The 17,053-nt window shown below is 40.9% G+C and overlaps 1 protein-coding gene across 1 annotated transcript; it reads left to right on the top strand.

The window, feature by feature from the left end:
* Nucleotides 1-2,600: 2,600 nt before the first annotated feature.
* LOC144837497 (transcriptional adapter 1-like) lies at nucleotides 2,601-16,452 on the top strand. The gene is made up of 10 exons (XM_078692642.1): nucleotides 2,601-2,729; nucleotides 2,988-3,024; nucleotides 10,543-10,597; nucleotides 10,987-11,052; nucleotides 11,146-11,264; nucleotides 11,909-12,118; nucleotides 12,536-12,684; nucleotides 13,431-13,587; nucleotides 13,962-14,165; nucleotides 15,779-16,452. The coding sequence occupies exons 1-9, from the start codon at nucleotides 2,659-2,661 to the stop codon at nucleotides 14,160-14,162; spliced, it is 1,065 nt and encodes a 354-aa protein (XP_078548768.1). The 5' UTR covers nucleotides 2,601-2,658; the 3' UTR covers nucleotides 14,163-14,165; nucleotides 15,779-16,452.
* The last annotated feature ends 601 nt before the right edge of the window (nucleotides 16,453-17,053 follow it).

The raw sequence follows: 17,053 nt of genomic DNA, 5'->3' as shown, positions 1-17,053 counted from the left end.
GGTAGAATAAATAAATAAATAAATATGTTTTAAGCAGGTCTTCGAAATTGAAGCATAATTATGAAGTCGAGTTTTTTAAAACCCAACCTAAAATTCGCATCTGGATAGTTGAAATTTAACATTATAATTATCAAAGGTGATATGATAATTGTAATTGTTTTCTAAATTATAGAAATATTAAAATTAGTAAGTAGGCTTTTGTGTGCTAGCTCTGTTTGTATTTCATAGTTTTGTTTTGTTGAATTACCGTCACGGCCGGCCGCGTGCATTGCATGTCTCACACTTGGGCAACAATCACCATTGTATGGCTGGTCCTGAAGACTTATATATTTCGCTTCATAATTTCCGGGGACTAAGCTTTCATTCTTAGCTCTGCCCCAACCATGGTGAGCTTAACTGGAGACTTAAAATTTAATTTCATATTTCAATAAATATTTTTTCAAAATTGTCTTTGCTCAGCCCCAATCATGGTGGGGCAGTGAAGACTCTTATATATCATGTTTCAAAATACTATATGTGTCATTTCTGGGGACCTAGTTGTAGCTATTTTAAACAGTTTGGTAAGCCCTGTGTCGCATCTGGATAGTTGAAATGTTAACATTATCATAATTATCATAGGTGATTATGTATAGTAATAAGTATAAGTTAAGTGCATTTCTGGGCTCTATTTTCATTATTAGCTCTGCCTCAACCATGGATGTGCTAGTAGGCCCTACTGGAGACTACATGATTTTATTATTTAATTTTATATTTCAATGAATAGGTGCACTTTCCGGGGACAAGCTCATATATTGTCCTGGTGAGTCTTAGTTTGTTTCATATAATTTCAAATCATGTAACGCCATTTTTTCGGGCGGGAACCTATACTGTATAATGCTTTTTTTCAAAATTGTCTTTGCTCAGCCCAAGCATGGTGGGGTACTGAAGATTCTTATGCATGTTGTTTGAAAACATAATAGATGTCATTTTCGGGTACCTTGTAGCTCTATTTTAAACAGTTTGGTATGTGCGTGCGTTGTTATGCAAATGAGTTTGTGCAGATGTATTATGGTGAAGATGGTATGTTAGTCATTCGCGGTCAACACGCCACACTGTTAAATGTTGATGCTGTTAATTATTTACATTAGAAGATTTTTCAAATCATGTAAATGAAATATTTTCCGGGCGGGAAGCTAGCAGTTCCCCTCGTTTAGTTTGCAAAAGTAATCTCGAAAAGAACTCCATGTGGAAAAGAATCCCACCCAAGAGTACTAAAAATGAAGGAGCACATAGGCTTCTTTTCGAGGTTTTATGGCAGTCTATTTAATGCAAAATAATGCCATGCAACTTTGTTTAAAAAAAGGTCCACTTGACATTTACAATCCTCAAAATATCTCTCTTTCAAAATAAAAGAAAAACAATATTCATTATTTTCCATTAAAAAAAATCCACTGGCGCCAAATTGGGTCCACTTGAGCACAATGTATTAACATACGAAAAGATTGAAACTTGAGTGAATTTATTTCTATTTTATATCACTGCTCCCCTGGTGCCAAATTGTGTCCACTTGAGCACAGTGTTTTAAACAAAAAGATATTAACATTTAGTGACTTTAATTCTATTTTATATCACTGTGCTCCACTGGGGCCAAATTGGGTCCACTTGAGCACATTGTATTAACATACGAAACGATATTAAAATTTAGTGACTTTATTTCTATTTTATTTTTTTATTAAACCTTATTAGTGAGGGTGACCCTAAACAGCATAATGCAGACAGTCAAAAACATATGGAAAAAGAAAAACGGATGAACTATGTTCAAAAAAATAATATATATGTACTTAAATACAGAAATATAGCCTACAATACTATACAAAACGTTGAGTTTTTTCTTTTGGGATTAAATATTTTTTTAGAGCAGACTTAAAATTATTTATTGTTACCGCATTTCTTAGTTTGGTGGGTAGCAAATTCAGGTATGTTGGTGCTCTATAGATGAAGCTGTTCTTAAAAGTTGCAGTTTTAGAGAAAGGGACGACAAATTTCCTCTCACTGACACTTCGGGTACATTGATGATTTGGAATTCTGGCAAGACGCATAGCAAGGTATTCCGGAGCAAGACCATTTGCATACCTGTAGGCAAGGGAGCCCAGTTGTAGATACATGGATCTTGGACTGTATGAAGATTTAATTATGTTAGTTCGTGGTGTGAGAGGATGAGCTTTAATGATAATGCGAAATGCTCTATTTTGAATGGTCTGTATTCGGTCAATATTCGATCTGATTCTCCAAACAATACAGCAATTGTCAAATGTGTGAAATGACGGGCACGCGATAAGATGGAGATGGACAAGCCCAGTTTGGAACGGAGTTTATTTACATGAAAAGAAAAAGATAAATTTGAATCAATGTGAATGCCAAGATGTTTCTGTTTGTCAGTTTGTGATATGGGTATATACGAAACGATATTAAAAGTAGTGACTTTTATTTCTATTTTATATCACTGTGCTACCCTGGTGCTTAATTGGGTCAACTTGAGCAGTTACCGTAGTGCTATTTCTATTATTGAAGTTAATAAAGGCATAAATGGCGCTCCGTATAGAAGTAGAGAATGCTCGATCGTCGAAATTACGCTCTGAATATACGTACCTCGAATGACATAATAAATAAAAAACAAAAATGGCTGGGTTTTCGGAGCTAGAAAAAGCTCGAAAGCAACTATCCAGTGTTCTTGGAGATGACATCAAGCAGTAAGTATATGCATTTGTTTATTATTTACTGGTTTGTTTAATATATTAAGTAAAAACAAGACATTTATCTAAGCTAGGCCTAGCTAGACGTACGGTATCATCTGTCAGGTGTGTAGCTACCGGCTCAAGCTTACTCAGTCAGCAGATGAATATCCGCAAATGATGGTGGGGAAGGAGAGAGCTAGGCCTAGCCTATTACCGTAATCTTCTAAGCCTATCGGGGTCTATTTGATGAACACATTTTTCTATTTTATGTAGATATTGGACCAACATGAAGCTATGGTTTCGACAAAAGGTAGTTTTTATAATTTTATATATAGGCCTAGCTAGGCCTATACTATTGTAACGAAACTTCTGGTCTTTGTTCCTCTACGGATGACTTTCGTAGAGGAAGGTGAGTAAGGCCACAGTTGTACACCGTGGACTTCAATTGAAATCAATACAGAAATAATGACAACACGAAATCACTTTTATCTTCAAGGTAGTATTTATTACTCAACTTACCCTTCATTAAGAACTAATACAATCGCAAAAGGAATGAATGTTGTACTGTGCAATAAATAGCTCCCAGACAATCAGACAGGGTCTACTCCTTATCAAATCCAGAGATCAACTGCCGTTCTCCACATCTCCCTCCATTACATTATTAAATACCCACCCCTCTATCACATTAATCTGACCAATAAAACATGGAACAAAAAGCTCTTCCATCAATTAGGAGTATACCCCCCATATCGCAAACAAATAGAGGGCAGCATTTTACCCATATTCGTTACATTGCCCCCTTCTAACACATATTTGTCCCCAAATATCAACGTTAATTCTAAAAACAATAACACCATAACACAACTATCTAACAAATTCTTCTTTTAAAATTAAGACGTTCAGGGTCTACTATGCCTGACGTTACTCTAACTTATAGGTTCTTGTTTCTCTGTCGATTTGTACTGTTTGTCCATCTTCAAGGTACGTTGTCTCGTATTTTACCACGACTTCAACTGTTCTATCTACCAATGTAGCGTCTAGCGGTGGTCTGTTAGCATCCATACTAGTCACCAGGCTATTCCTCTCTAACTGAGATAACAACGGCGGTTTCCCTCCTGTAGTCTTCATCTTCTGCTGCTTGCGTACAGGGCTTTCGGTCAACGCTTCCCTTACTAATGACTCACTTCCTGGAGACAGGGTTAGTGCATCAACATAAGCCGGCTCCTGTGGCAAAGACTGGTGTCGTTCCGCCTTATGACGATTGTGGGTCCTTCGTAGATGTCCCCGGAGATTGTTTCTGGACCTGAAGTTCCCTCCACAAATATGGCAAGGATACCTCCTCTCTACTCGCACCCCGCGAGCCGCTACAGGAACACTGGTTTCCTCAGAATCTGCAAAAAGAGAAGGATCAGTTTCATTATCAGTTTCATTATCAGTTACATTATCCCTGAACCTAACAGGCAGCCGGCGGTCTCGCCTTGGGTTGCGCCGCAGATTCAGTTCAGGTACTAGAGAGCCAGGATCATCTGCTCCGGATACCCTTTCATGTTGTTCTGTAGCCTCTTCGGATTCGGGTGCACTTTCGAGAGGCTCCTCATGTGGTTCTGTAGCCTCTTCGGTTTCGGGTGCACCTTCGAGAGGCTCCAGTAAATGGCAAGTTCCCCAATCAGGGGCATGGTTGCCTTGGTAAGGTTTCAACTGATCGCAGTGAACCACCTTCTTCTTCCCAGACCTAGTCAGTTTTAGACGAAAGGTAATGTCCGTAAGTTTTTCTATGATCAGGTAGGGGCCTTTCCAGCGGCATTCCAACTTTGGAGCAAGCCCCTTTCTCTTAGTATGGTCAAACATCCACACCCAGTCTCCCACAGCTATTTGGGGATCTCTTGCCAGCCGGTCGTATGTAGACTTCTGTCGGCGGGCACTGGACTTAAGGACCTCCCGAGCCCTTGCAATGGCCTTCTGTATCTTCTCTCGTACGTAGGGGGCGGTTACGGTACCTCCTTCGCTACTCTCTGTCTCACCCACGGGTGGGGGTGACGGGAAAGCAAGGTCCACGGGCAGCTGTACTTCTCTGCCTAACATCAGCATATTCGGGGTTTCCCCTGTTGACTCTTGAGGCGTGCATCTATACGCAAACGTGGCGTAGGGTAACCATTCATCCCAATCCTTCTGTTTGCGGACTGGGTCTAGCATTAAGGAAACTATGGTCACTAACGTTCGATTAAACCTTTCTACCATTCCGTCCGATTTCGGATTATACGGGGTAGTTCGGGTTTTTGTTATCCCTAACAGGGTGCATATTTCTGCCAACACCTGTGACTCAAAGTTTCTACCTTGGTCGGTGTGTAGTTGGCGTGGTACGCCGAATCGGAGTAAGAAATTGTCGACTAAAGCCTTGGCGACAGTCGCAGCTGTTTTGTTGGGCAAGGCATATGCCTCTACCCATTTACTTAGATAGTCTCCCACGACCAAGACGTATTTATTTCCGCTGTCAGTCTCTGGTAACGGACCGAGGATATCCATCGCCACACGTTCTAATGTTTCGGATACTGGCCAATGATGCAGTGGCGCCCGTTTCTTGGGATTTGGACCCTTTTTGCTGGCACATGGATCGCATCTCTGTAAACAGGTTCTTACTGACAAATACATTTGTGGCCAGTAATAGCGCTGCTTTAATAGTGCAAGCGTTTTGCGCTGCCCCAGATGACCACCCGTTCGTCCTCCATGTAACTCACGTATCGTGTTTTCTCGCATTGACGTAGGTACTACTAACCGGTACGCTTGTTCTTGGCCATCATGAGATTCCCATCGTCTGTACAGTACTCCCCTGCAAACCTCTAGTACCTCCCAAAGAACCCACAAGGGTCTATCAATCGGATCCACTTCGCCCCATTCAGGCCGAGGGCTTTCCGACTCTTTGGCCCTAATCACCCAAGATAATGACGGGTCCTTCAACTGTTCCTCACGAAGATTGAGGTCACTCATGTCTGGTATCAACCTTGTCAACCTTAGAAATGGATGAGGCGAAGTGTCTGGTTCTTCTGGTTCTGTATCAGCCGCATCCGCATCATTGTTAGTTCGCCCACACTGTTTACATGGGCGACGAGACAAAGCGTCGGCATTCCCATGTCGGGACCCCGGGCGGTGTTGTATTTCTAACTGGTACTCTGCAATTATCTCAAACCACCGAGCTAGCTGCCCTTCTGGATTCTTGAAATTCATGAGCCATTTTAGCGAAGCATGGTCGGTCCTGATTTTTAAAGGCCTCCCATACAAATACTGTCTGAAATGTTTGAGGTACACTACAACAGCCAGGAGTTCACGGCGGGTCACGCAATAGTTCCTTTCGGCTTTCCCCAAGGTTCGGCTAGCATAGCTGATCACCTTCTCTTCGCCATTTTGAACTTGTGACAGGACTCCACCAATCCCCACATTACTGGCATCAGTGTCAAGAATGAACTCACCCTCAGCTCTTGGATAGGCTAGTATAGGAGACTGTTGTAGTTTTTCCTTCAGTGTCTGGAATGACTGTTCCTGCTCTGTTCTCCACGCAAAGGGTCTGGCCTTCTCGGTTAACTGGTACAGTGGGCGAGCGATGCTGGAGAAGTCTTTGATAAACCGCCTATAGTACGAGGCTAGGCCCAGGAAGCTACGCACATCCCGTACACTTACAGGGTGTGGCCAATCCCGTACAGTCTCTATTTTTGAAGGATCGGTGCTAATCCCTTGTGCGGACACAATGTGCCCCAGGTACAGTACTTCTGACTGGAACAAGTGACATTTGTTTGGTTTTAATTTTAGCCCTGCATTCTGCAGTCTTCGAAAAACTTCACTCAGCCGTTCAATATTTTCACTGACATCCTTTCCGTAGACGATAATGTCGTCCAGGTAGATGAGTAGAGTTTCCCACTGCAGGCCTTTCAAGACCCTTTCCATCAAACGTTCGAAGGTCGAGGGTGCGTTACATAACCCGAAAGGCATAACCTTCCAGCTGTAGTGCCCTCCTCTCACAACAAACGCTGCTTTCCTTCTAGCGTCTGTGTCCAGCTCCACCTGCCAATAGCCAGAGGCTAGGTCTAAGGTAGAGAAACACCTGGCACCAGCCAGGGCATCCAGGGAGTCATCTATCCGAGGGATAGGATATGCATCTTTAATTGTGGCGTCGTTAAGCCGCCTGTAATCGACACAAAATCTTTTCGAGCCATCTTTCTTAGCTACTAATACGATGTTTGCAGCCCAAGGACTTTCCGTAGGTTCGATAATACCCCGGGTCAGCAGGTCATCCACCTGTCGACTTATCTCCTCCTGGTAGCGTACCGGGTGCCGCCGTGGTTGCTCCCGGATCGGTATGCTGTCACCGGTGTTTATAGAGTGTTTTACAATGTCTGTGCGACCCAAGTCATGATCCCCTTTCGAGAAGACAGACTGGTACTCATTGAGTAGCTTAGCGATCCTCCCCTTCTCTTGTGCCTCCACCGCAACACAGCTTCTAGAATACAGGTCAGACAAGAAAGTTGGAACCTGATTCTCCTTGTCCGACTTATAACGCTGTTCTTCTGGCTCTCCTTCGATCGTGACCACAGGTGTCAAAACACCTATTGTGGTATCCGCATGTAGCATCCGAGTGGTATCTCCGGGATTGTATACTCGTAACGGAATTGCAGTTGTTTTATCACCCACTAGCGTTCGGGCTAAAATCAGTCCGTTCCCAGTTAGTTCCTCCACCTCCAGAGGCTCAACCATCCTAGGGCCGACTAGGCCCTCTGCCCGGTTGGAATAACCCGTTATCAGGTGTTCATGTCCGGGTAAAATTTCTACTGATTCTCTGACAAATATTTTAGGTTCGAATGGATTACCATCTTTGCTTGCAAACGCAACAACATCGTCTTCCATTTGTAACTTCAAGGTCCGCAAATCAATGTTTCCACCGACCATCATGAGGAAATCCATCCCAATTATACCGGACGGTTGAATATCCGCAATCAGTGCATCTACCTGACGACTCTTACGGCCGACTTGTACCGTCACCCGGGCCTTGCCACGGGCCTGGAACGTTCCTCCGTCCACCTGGTGAATGGCACTACCGAAGGTGGCTAGTTCGGGCCGCTGTTCTGCCGGTATTTGATTGAAAAGGGACATGGAAAGGAAAGTATGAGAAGCGCCAGTGTCGACTAGAAGGTGGGATTCCACCTGATTCACCTTAGCTACCACGTACAATCCATCTTTTGGATCAGACAGAGACAAGTGCCGCTTCCCCTTCCGTTTCTGCTTTCGTTTCCGCTTCTTAGGTCCTTGTCTGCTTACAACCTTCCCCCGGACCTCGGGGTTGGTTGCGTTTCGTTTCCCGACGGAGTCTGCCTTTCAATGTCAGCATTGCACTCCCTGGCAAAATGTCCTTCCTTCCCACAACGGAAGCACGTTCTGTTCCCGACAGCCCTTTTATTCGCCATTCTAGGTGGTGGAACATCATTCCGGCCTGGACCTAATGATTGGCCTGCAATCTGCCGGGCCATGTCCGCTACCGCTCGTTCCACCTGAGCTAGCCTTACAGACTCCCCATCGTTATTGTGAACTACTCGTACACGGGCAGGTTTGTTAAGGCCGTTATCCGATCGCTGGTTTTCCAACATCTTAAAGCCTTCAGCGTTTAGAGCTGCTGTAATAGCCCCATCTAATGTAGTCGGACACGCCCTAAACACACCAGCTCTCAATTCTGGGTCATGAACAGCTTCCATAAAGTGGCCCTTGGCCAGCCTCTCCCTCTGCTCCTCTTTAAGGTCAGGATATGCTCGCATGGCCAACTCACGAATCGATTGGCCTAGCGCTTGTAATCCTTCGCCTGGTTTCTGCCTGCGTAGCCTTAGCTCAAGCAAGTAGTTCTCGGCTTGTTGAGCTGTTCCGAATCGCCGTTCTAAAGTTTTCACTAACCCATCGAACGTGTAATTCCCTCCTGGAAAATTACTCAGCACTCCAAGTGCCGGACCTTTGAGACAAGCTGCCAGGAAGGTAGCTGCTTTCTCGTCCGTCCACTGATTCGCTTTTCGACAAGATTCGAAGTGAGTGCGATACTCCCTCCATGGCACCTTGCCTTCATAGCGATCTGGGTTGATGACTGGTCGCTTCACCCCAAAGCACTTCTCGAACGCCTCTGGGCCAACAATGGCATTCTGTCGTTCTAGAGGCCAGGGTCGAGTACTGGCTTCCCGTTCACTACCTGTACCTTGGACCATCGTAACATTTCCAGGCACACATGTCTCCTTGTCCCGACTTCCGGGGAAACTCACTAGACTAGGTGTCTGGGCAGGGTTAGGTACCACAGGTAGGTTGCCTGGTGCCCTATTCCGCACCTGGTAATTTGACTCTCCAGGCCAGATTGAGTTTATACCCCGTAATGTACTAAACATCGATACCTGGCTTGGGTCTAGCTGGTCTTGGCCTGACTGGCTCAAACCTAGCTGGCTTGGGCCTAGCTGGTTTGGGCCCGACGGGCTTAAACCTAGCTGGCTTGGGCCTGGCTGGTCTTGGCCTGACTGGCTCAAACCTAGCTGGCTTGGGCCTAACTGGTTTGGAATTGACTGGCTTAAACCTAGCTGGTTTGGGCCTAACTGGTTTGGAATTGACTGGCTTAAACCTAGCTGGTTTGGAGTTGACTGGCTTAAACCTAGCTGGCTTATGCCTAACTGGTTTGGAGTTGACTGGCTTAAACCTAGCTGGCTTAGGCCTAACTGGTTTGGAATTGACTGGCTTAAACCTAGTTGGCTTGGGCCTAACTGGTTTGGGCCCGACTGGCTTAAACCTAGCTGGCTTGGGCCTAACTGGTTTGGGCCTGACTGGCTTAAACCTAGCTGGCTTGGGCCTAACTGGTTTGGGCCTGACTGGTTTGGGCCTGACTTGTCAAATCCAGATCTATAACCAGATTCCGGTTCCAACAGTGCGTGTAGTCTGGATTTATCGTTTATTGAACTAAACGGTGTACTGGTAGGAGCGGGTGGCCTAGGCCTAACAGGCAGTCGATACTCGGGTGTTGTAAACACCTCAGGTAAGCTAACTTTAGCCTGGGTTTGACCTTGCGCCTCCAATGCCTTACACTCTTGTTCTAACTTAAGTATTTGTTCTTGGATAACATCAATATTCGCATCCATATTTGGATTTCACACAATTAATCAATAAGACAAAAGTGATACAGATGTAATAAATAATCCCACTTCTGACACCAATGTAACGAAACTTCTGGTCTTTGTTCCTCTACGGATGACTTTCGTAGAGGAAGGTGAGTAAGGCCACAGTTGTACACCGTGGACTTCAATTGAAATCAATACAGAAATAATGACAACACTTTTATCTTCAAGGTAGTATTTATTACTCAACTTACCCTTCATTAAGAACTAATACAATCGCAAAAGGAATGAATGTTGTACTGTGCAATAAATAGCTCCCAGACAATCAGACAGGGTCTACTCCTTATCAAATCCAGAGATCAACTGCCGTTCTCCACATCTCCCTCCATTACATTATTAAATACCCACCCCTCTATCACATTAATCTGACCAATAAAACATGGAACAAAAAGCTCTTCCATCAATTAGGAGTATACCCCCCATATCGCAAACAAATAGAGGGCAGCATTTTACCCATATTCGTTACACTATATAGTATAGGCTAGTATAATAAGTATAGGCTATTTATTAAAATATTAATTTATGTACAAGTATAATAATAAGTTTACTCTAGATTTTTCAATTTTCAACATATTTATTTATCTAAATGTGTACTATGTTTAAATTGTATCTATAAGTATACACAATTAATAATTCTTATTTTTAAAAAGGTAACAAAGGAAGAATTTGATAATGAAGCAAGAAGGCTACTTAAAGATAAAAATGGTTTGTATATGTTGATCAACCTTTTTTTTTATATATTTTTTATCTTTGAAAGATTTCCTTACATAAAACCATTACTGATCTTATTCTTGGCAGTCTTGTTTCTGCCTCAAAAAGCATTTCACTTCTGTAAAATGATTTCACATGCATATATAACTAAAGCCCTGTCTACACTATCAAACTATTTTGACAAAAAAAGTGTGATGTGCCCAAATATGGTAGTGATGCCCAAATATGGTAGCGATATATCATAACCATATTTGGGCACATTACATTTTTTTGTCACATAAAATTTGATAGTGTAGACAGAGCTTTAGTAAAGTACAGTAATACAAAATAATTTGTATAATGTTTGCGTGCCATAGTTCAAATTATTGATATCTTTCTTTCAGTTCAATTACATAATGAATTCTTAGTGGCAATTTTAGCAAAGTGTGAAAGTCTGACCCATGCCGCAGGTAAGTTCAAAGTTCAAATTTGAAAAAGCTAATCAGTATCAATAAAACTTTTTTCTATACAATGCAATTAATTTCTGCACTGTTTCTTTTAAGAGCAAGTCAAAGTTGAAGCCAGTACACCGGTTCACCCACCGCCAAGTAAGGTGATAAAGAAAGAAAAAGAGGCAAAACCAGTCAAGAAGCGGCGACAATCAGTCAAGTTGTCGTTAGATGTACGTACAATATCATTTAAAGCTTGAACGCAATTAAAAAACGTAGGCACAAGTGAGTTGACCAATCACAAGTGGCAGTGGGGATGATCCATCGTGTCATGATTGTTCAAATTACTTATGTGAGTGAGTGAGTGGCCGAGCGGTTAAGACAGTGGAACTGTAATTATGTAGCCATAACAATACATCGGCAAGGGTTCGAGGCTCACTCGCTCCATGGTTCTGGTGGTAGAACTAGTCTTCTCGGATAAGGACTATAAACCGTAGGTCCAGTGTACACATAGCTCATGTGCACTTAAAAGAACCTAGTACATCTTTCGAGATGAGTAGGGGGCTACCCCGGTGTACTAGTCAACACAAACACACCACTGTCGCACACAGCCACTGTCTGTGCAATTGGGACTGGACCGTTTTTAGAGGTGTTTACCACCACCTGTTGGTCCCGATCCTTCACTAACAGTGTTAGTGAGAAGTTGAATAAATAAAAATAAAAAATAAATGAAATAGAATAAAAATTAAATCCTTGCGTTGTGTCCAAGTGGTAACCAAGGCTTTATTCTTTCATTCTCCAATTGATCTGTTAATTCTACATTACTGTTATCTTTATTTTAAATAATAATTTGTAAAATGTTCTCTTATTTTTGTAGCATCGGTTTATACCTATAGAGCCACTGCCGGAGACAACATCAATTGAGCCTAGGCTCTTACAGGATAGTGAGCAGTTGAGTTTCTGTGCAGGCAGCAGGCTTCTACCAGACCCTAGCATGTTGCATGGTAGGATGTTTGTGACGGCCTGGGAGTTTGGTCTAGACCAGATTGAGGATGATACCGTCTCAATGATGGTACATGCATCAGAGGTTAGTAGATGTGGTCCTCTCAAGGAGGTATTTTGTATTAAAGTGGCCCTCCCAAAGAGGTGGTTTGTATTTAAGTGTTCCTCTCAAGGAGGTATTTTGTATTTAAGTGGCCCTCTCAAGGATGTATTTTGCATTTAAGTGGTCCTCTCAAGGAGGTATTTTGTATTTAAGTGGCCATCTGAAGGAGGTATTTTGTATTTAAGTGGCCCTCCCAAAGATGTGGTTCGTATTTAAGTGATCTCCCAAAGAGGTGGTTTTTATTTAAGTGGTCCTCTCAAGGAGATATATTGTATTTAAGTGGTCCTCATACTTATTTTATCTCCCTGTTTATATAAACACAAACAAATACAGTATTAATGACATTTTTACACTGTTTTGATAATATAATAAAGTGCAGTACAATATTTATTTTTGCAGCAAATATTAAAAGATATTTTAACGCATGCCTTCTGCTTGAGAAGTGGTTATCAGGTCCGGCACGGAAACTTCCGCCATGCGATAGGCACTCACACACATGTTCCATCAATGAGAACAAGACAGCGAGATCAAAGCAACTGGACTTCAACGTAAGTTAATTACTATTATTGTATTCACTAATTTCATTTCATATCTTTGTTTATTCTGGAAAACTCATTTAATACATAAGTACTGGTCTCCCATGAGGTCCCGATTTGTGACTTAACTACAAAATTAAAGCAAAATATAATCAATCAGAAATCAGAAATAAAAACCTGTTTTTGATCTTAAACAATTTAATATTCATTCATTTAATACATCTGTTTCTCTTCATTTTTTTATATTTAACAAATATTAATAGATATGACAAATGTTTCCATTGATATTGTGTCCAGTAAGGGAGGATCTATTGAAAATATAATAGGTTAATTACAATCCTGAACAAGATTTTGCTTTGCAGCATGAGTGGCACTATCATATAAATAAAGTGCTATGAAATCCTGTAATTTTGTTGTGTAACGGCTATGAGCACTCATTGGTTAAACCCAGGGACCCAGAGTTTATGACTGTCCCTGAACAGTGCCCAGAAAAAAAAACAGGCATTCAAATATGTCAAAAAAGGCCCGAGGCCTCTAATGTTGTAGGGCCACTTAGGGTTCCTAAACCATGGGTCTCAGGTTTCTACCTTACGACACTGCCTGTAACACACTTTGGGACCCTTTAAAGTCATCCCAGATATCACTCAGCTGAAAATGATTTTTTGTTGGTCTGCCATTGAATTGTTCATGTGATATCTAATAAATCACATTTTCTATTATGAGTTTAATAATAACATTTTTAATTTATTTGTTTTTAGGATGCCGACTACAGTGGATTCACTTCATGGGCAGATCGCAGGCAAGCAGCCTTCGGTAGAAGAAGCTGAGGCCCAGGCTGTGATGCAAGCAGCAATAGGTGGCATCCAACCACCACGTAAACCTATGTCACTATATGATCTGCAAGATACACTTAAGGTAGGCTAAAATGTGTATGCCTTTCGATACTTTTCGGATGAGACTTAAAGATGTTGGTTCTAATATTTTCTGTATTTTCACCCATACACTGTCAACTCTAAATAATTCCATGAAATAGAATCTTTTCCATTTTTCACATGGAAAGCTGGTGGTTGCATACACAGTTGTTAAGATTTCCCAAATAGTGCACTCTATGGTCGAGTTTAAATACTTGTTTATATCACCCCCTATTCTTTGTCTATGCTTTTATAATATTTAATTTTTCCAAGTTGAGACCGGTACCTTCAAGCCATGAACCCAAGTATGTCCAATTTGGTCATGTATATGTAATTTTAAATATTTTGGTTTTTTAATACATTTATGTTTTTTATTAGACATATAAGAAAATGCTACCATCGCATACTATATACAGCATCAATATGGAACGTATAATAGCTGGCTTATGGCATCCAAGTCACGAAGAGCTAGAGCAAGATATTCTACATAGGGAAGAAAAACTGTACAAAGAAGAAATTGAGATAAGTGAAAAATGGTCAGCGCAGTGGAGAACAGATGACCTTACCAAAGTGCTATAATAGGTTTGTTTATAACACACCTGATTGTGTTCTTGCAATTTTATTGGTATAATTACGCATCACATGCCATTTCTTATTAGTTATACCAGGGAAGAGATACCTAAATGATGATAATTAATTGGTTCTAATGCATGTTCAGCTTTTTTTTAAAATTTTAATAATTGTTGCCATGCATGGTTTTTGACTGATTTCACGTTCGAAAATCAACATCTAGTGTGCGCCATTTATAGCTTTTCTACTCTGTGTCCGAATTTAGAGCACTGCCTTTTTGAATAGCCTAGCTTTCTGGCCTAGCCTTCGTCAATGATCTAGGATGAATACAGACGTAGTACATTGCCATAGTTATCATTGGCGTAATAAGTAATCATTAGTTAACAGTTGATAGAAAATTCAGGCAATGTTTTTTTGTGAGAAATTTAGTAAAAGCATTGTGAAGAAAAACTGAATACATACAATACAAAGTATTAAATTAGTTATGGATTTATTTCCTTAAAATCAACTTTATTCCAGGTGATGAATACAAATTATTAGTGACTGCCATAATAGATTAATTAATTTTCTGAGATGATTGATTTTTAAACAGTGAATATTGAAGTTATTGAATGAGCTTTAAACAAATTTGACATCTCCAAATCCAAGTGCTGCCTTCTCTGTACAAATATACTTATGAAGTTTATTTAAAACATCTTCAATGGATGGGCGTTGGCTAGGATCCTCTGCTGTCATATCGCGGCTCAAAATCTGAAGTTCTGGTAAAAGAATGTGGTCATAGAGCTCTTTAAACAAAACTCCCAGGGCGTAGATATCAGTAGCCGTTGTCTCGACCAAGTCACCAGTTATGAATTCTGGAGCAACTTCTGGCCAAATAGTAGAAAATCTTTCTCTTTCCTCCTCCTTACTGAAGTCTTCTTGGTAAAGTCTTGGTTGTTGTGTAGATGCAAGTGACACGGAACCAAGATCGACGATTCTTCCACACAGTCGTTCCTTCGTATTTGTCAAAACAATGTTGCGCGATGCAATGTTGTTGTGCAGATATCCGTTATTGTGCAAGACCTGGATTCCAGATGTGATGTCATAAGCAATGAGAAGCCATAGTAGTAGAGAATGTTCATTCTTGATGCCTTTGCATTCTTGAAGGTACTCCTGAAGTGAAGCATTATGATAATCACCTATGCTGAAGAGTTCCATATAAATGTCCAATATATGCTCATCTGGATCATAATGTATGCCATAAATCTTTGGGAAGAGTACACAATCTGATAATTTTGACAGTATTTTGGCCTCAATAAAACCTTTCCTAATGTAATAATTCTTTTCATAAATTAACATTGGTTTTTCCTCCAGGACAGATGTCGGATCGATGGACTTCACTGCAATCATTGTTGCTGAACCAGTTTCTGATATTTTCTCTGCTAGTTTCATTAAACCAGATGTTCCATTTCCAATAATTATTTCTTTACCTCTGCATAAGACAGGTTTGATGATATCATTAAAAGTTGGAAGTTTAAATGATAGAAGTGCTTCTAGGTCCTTCAGTCTGTAATTTACCCCCTTTTTCCATTGGGCAACTTTTCGGATCAGAGTTGTGTATTTACTGATGTCTTCTTCATTTTCAGATTCACTATCTGGTTGAATGGATGATCTACTAGAGCAGCTAGATACAGATGATGTAGCTTCTGCTGTAGTTACACCTTGGTTCTTGGCAGGAGGCAGAAGTGCGTCACCACATTGACACAACATAGAGGTCATGGTACTTGCATCATTGACTTGGCATATACTTGGTGAAGTTGTCGTAGATGTACTCTTTAACTCTTTGGGTAGAGTCTGAACTGATGCATGACAGGCTGTCTTGTGATCCGGTTGGCATGAGGCATCTTTCATAACCGTCTTTTTCTGGTTTTCCTCAGTCTGAACAGATGCATGGCAGATTATCTTGGGGTCCGGTTGGGAGTATTGGCACGAGGCATCTTTCATGACAATCAGCTTTTTCCGTTTTCGCTTGGAACGGGTTTGAACAGATGCATTCCGAGTTGACTTGCCATCTGCGTAAGAGTATTGGCACCAAGCGTCTTTCTTTGTGGTTGCCTTCTGCTGATTCTGGACATCGGAAGTCTGACAACCTTGTTCTTTTTTCTCATAGCTGTCAGTTGTTGGCGCTTGCCTCAGCATGCACATTCCAAAGATGAAGGTTGTGAAGCGGCTTGCAAATGATGCATTATCCTCTCTACAATAAATATTATTAGAATTAAAATCACTTGAGACTGTCATTATTTAAAAATAAATGTTGTATTTGTTTTTTTAAACCAAAATTATTGTACTGCAGCTACATCAGTAACTACACTTTGTTCACTTTTTAACTGTTATTTTAAAAAAAGCATCTTCGTGTGAAGTGCTTGGGTGGGGTGTATAATCAAACTATTTTTTATAGTGACTGGCTCATTGTAGACTTTGAAGCAAACTAATATCATTTGTTGCTTCATGAAATATATAGTTACTGCAGTAACTGCAATAGAATAATTTTGACATGTACTGTATATGTTGAATGACGTGTTCAAAGTTTGGTAGAAACTGCCAAATTATTGAGAGGCAGCAGACTGCGGGCTACATTTTAGGCTTACCTGCCAGCGGCTTTATTGGCGTCAGGGTGAACTTTATTTTTCTTTTTTCTACCCATCCTTAATCAAAAAGAAAGCTGAAAACATAAATGATAGAATTAAATAAACAATACAACAATTGAAATCTCAATGATGGAAAAATATAAAAAAAATTGTAAAATTTATTTGACTTCAAATTCATTGCAATTTTATTGAATTGCCTTTTAAAAAAATAAAAAAGAAAATCAACACAATATTGTCGATGTGTTTGTAGATATATCAATCAGGAAAATCATT

Source organism: Antedon bifida, chromosome 3 (genome assembly GCF_963402885.1).
Source record: "Antedon bifida chromosome 3, ecAntBifi1.1, whole genome shotgun sequence".
NCBI classification, from domain to species: Eukaryota; Metazoa; Echinodermata; class Crinoidea; order Comatulida; family Antedonidae; genus Antedon; species Antedon bifida.
Note: the sequence above shows the minus strand (reverse complement) of the source record. Positions and strands in the feature narration are given on the sequence as shown.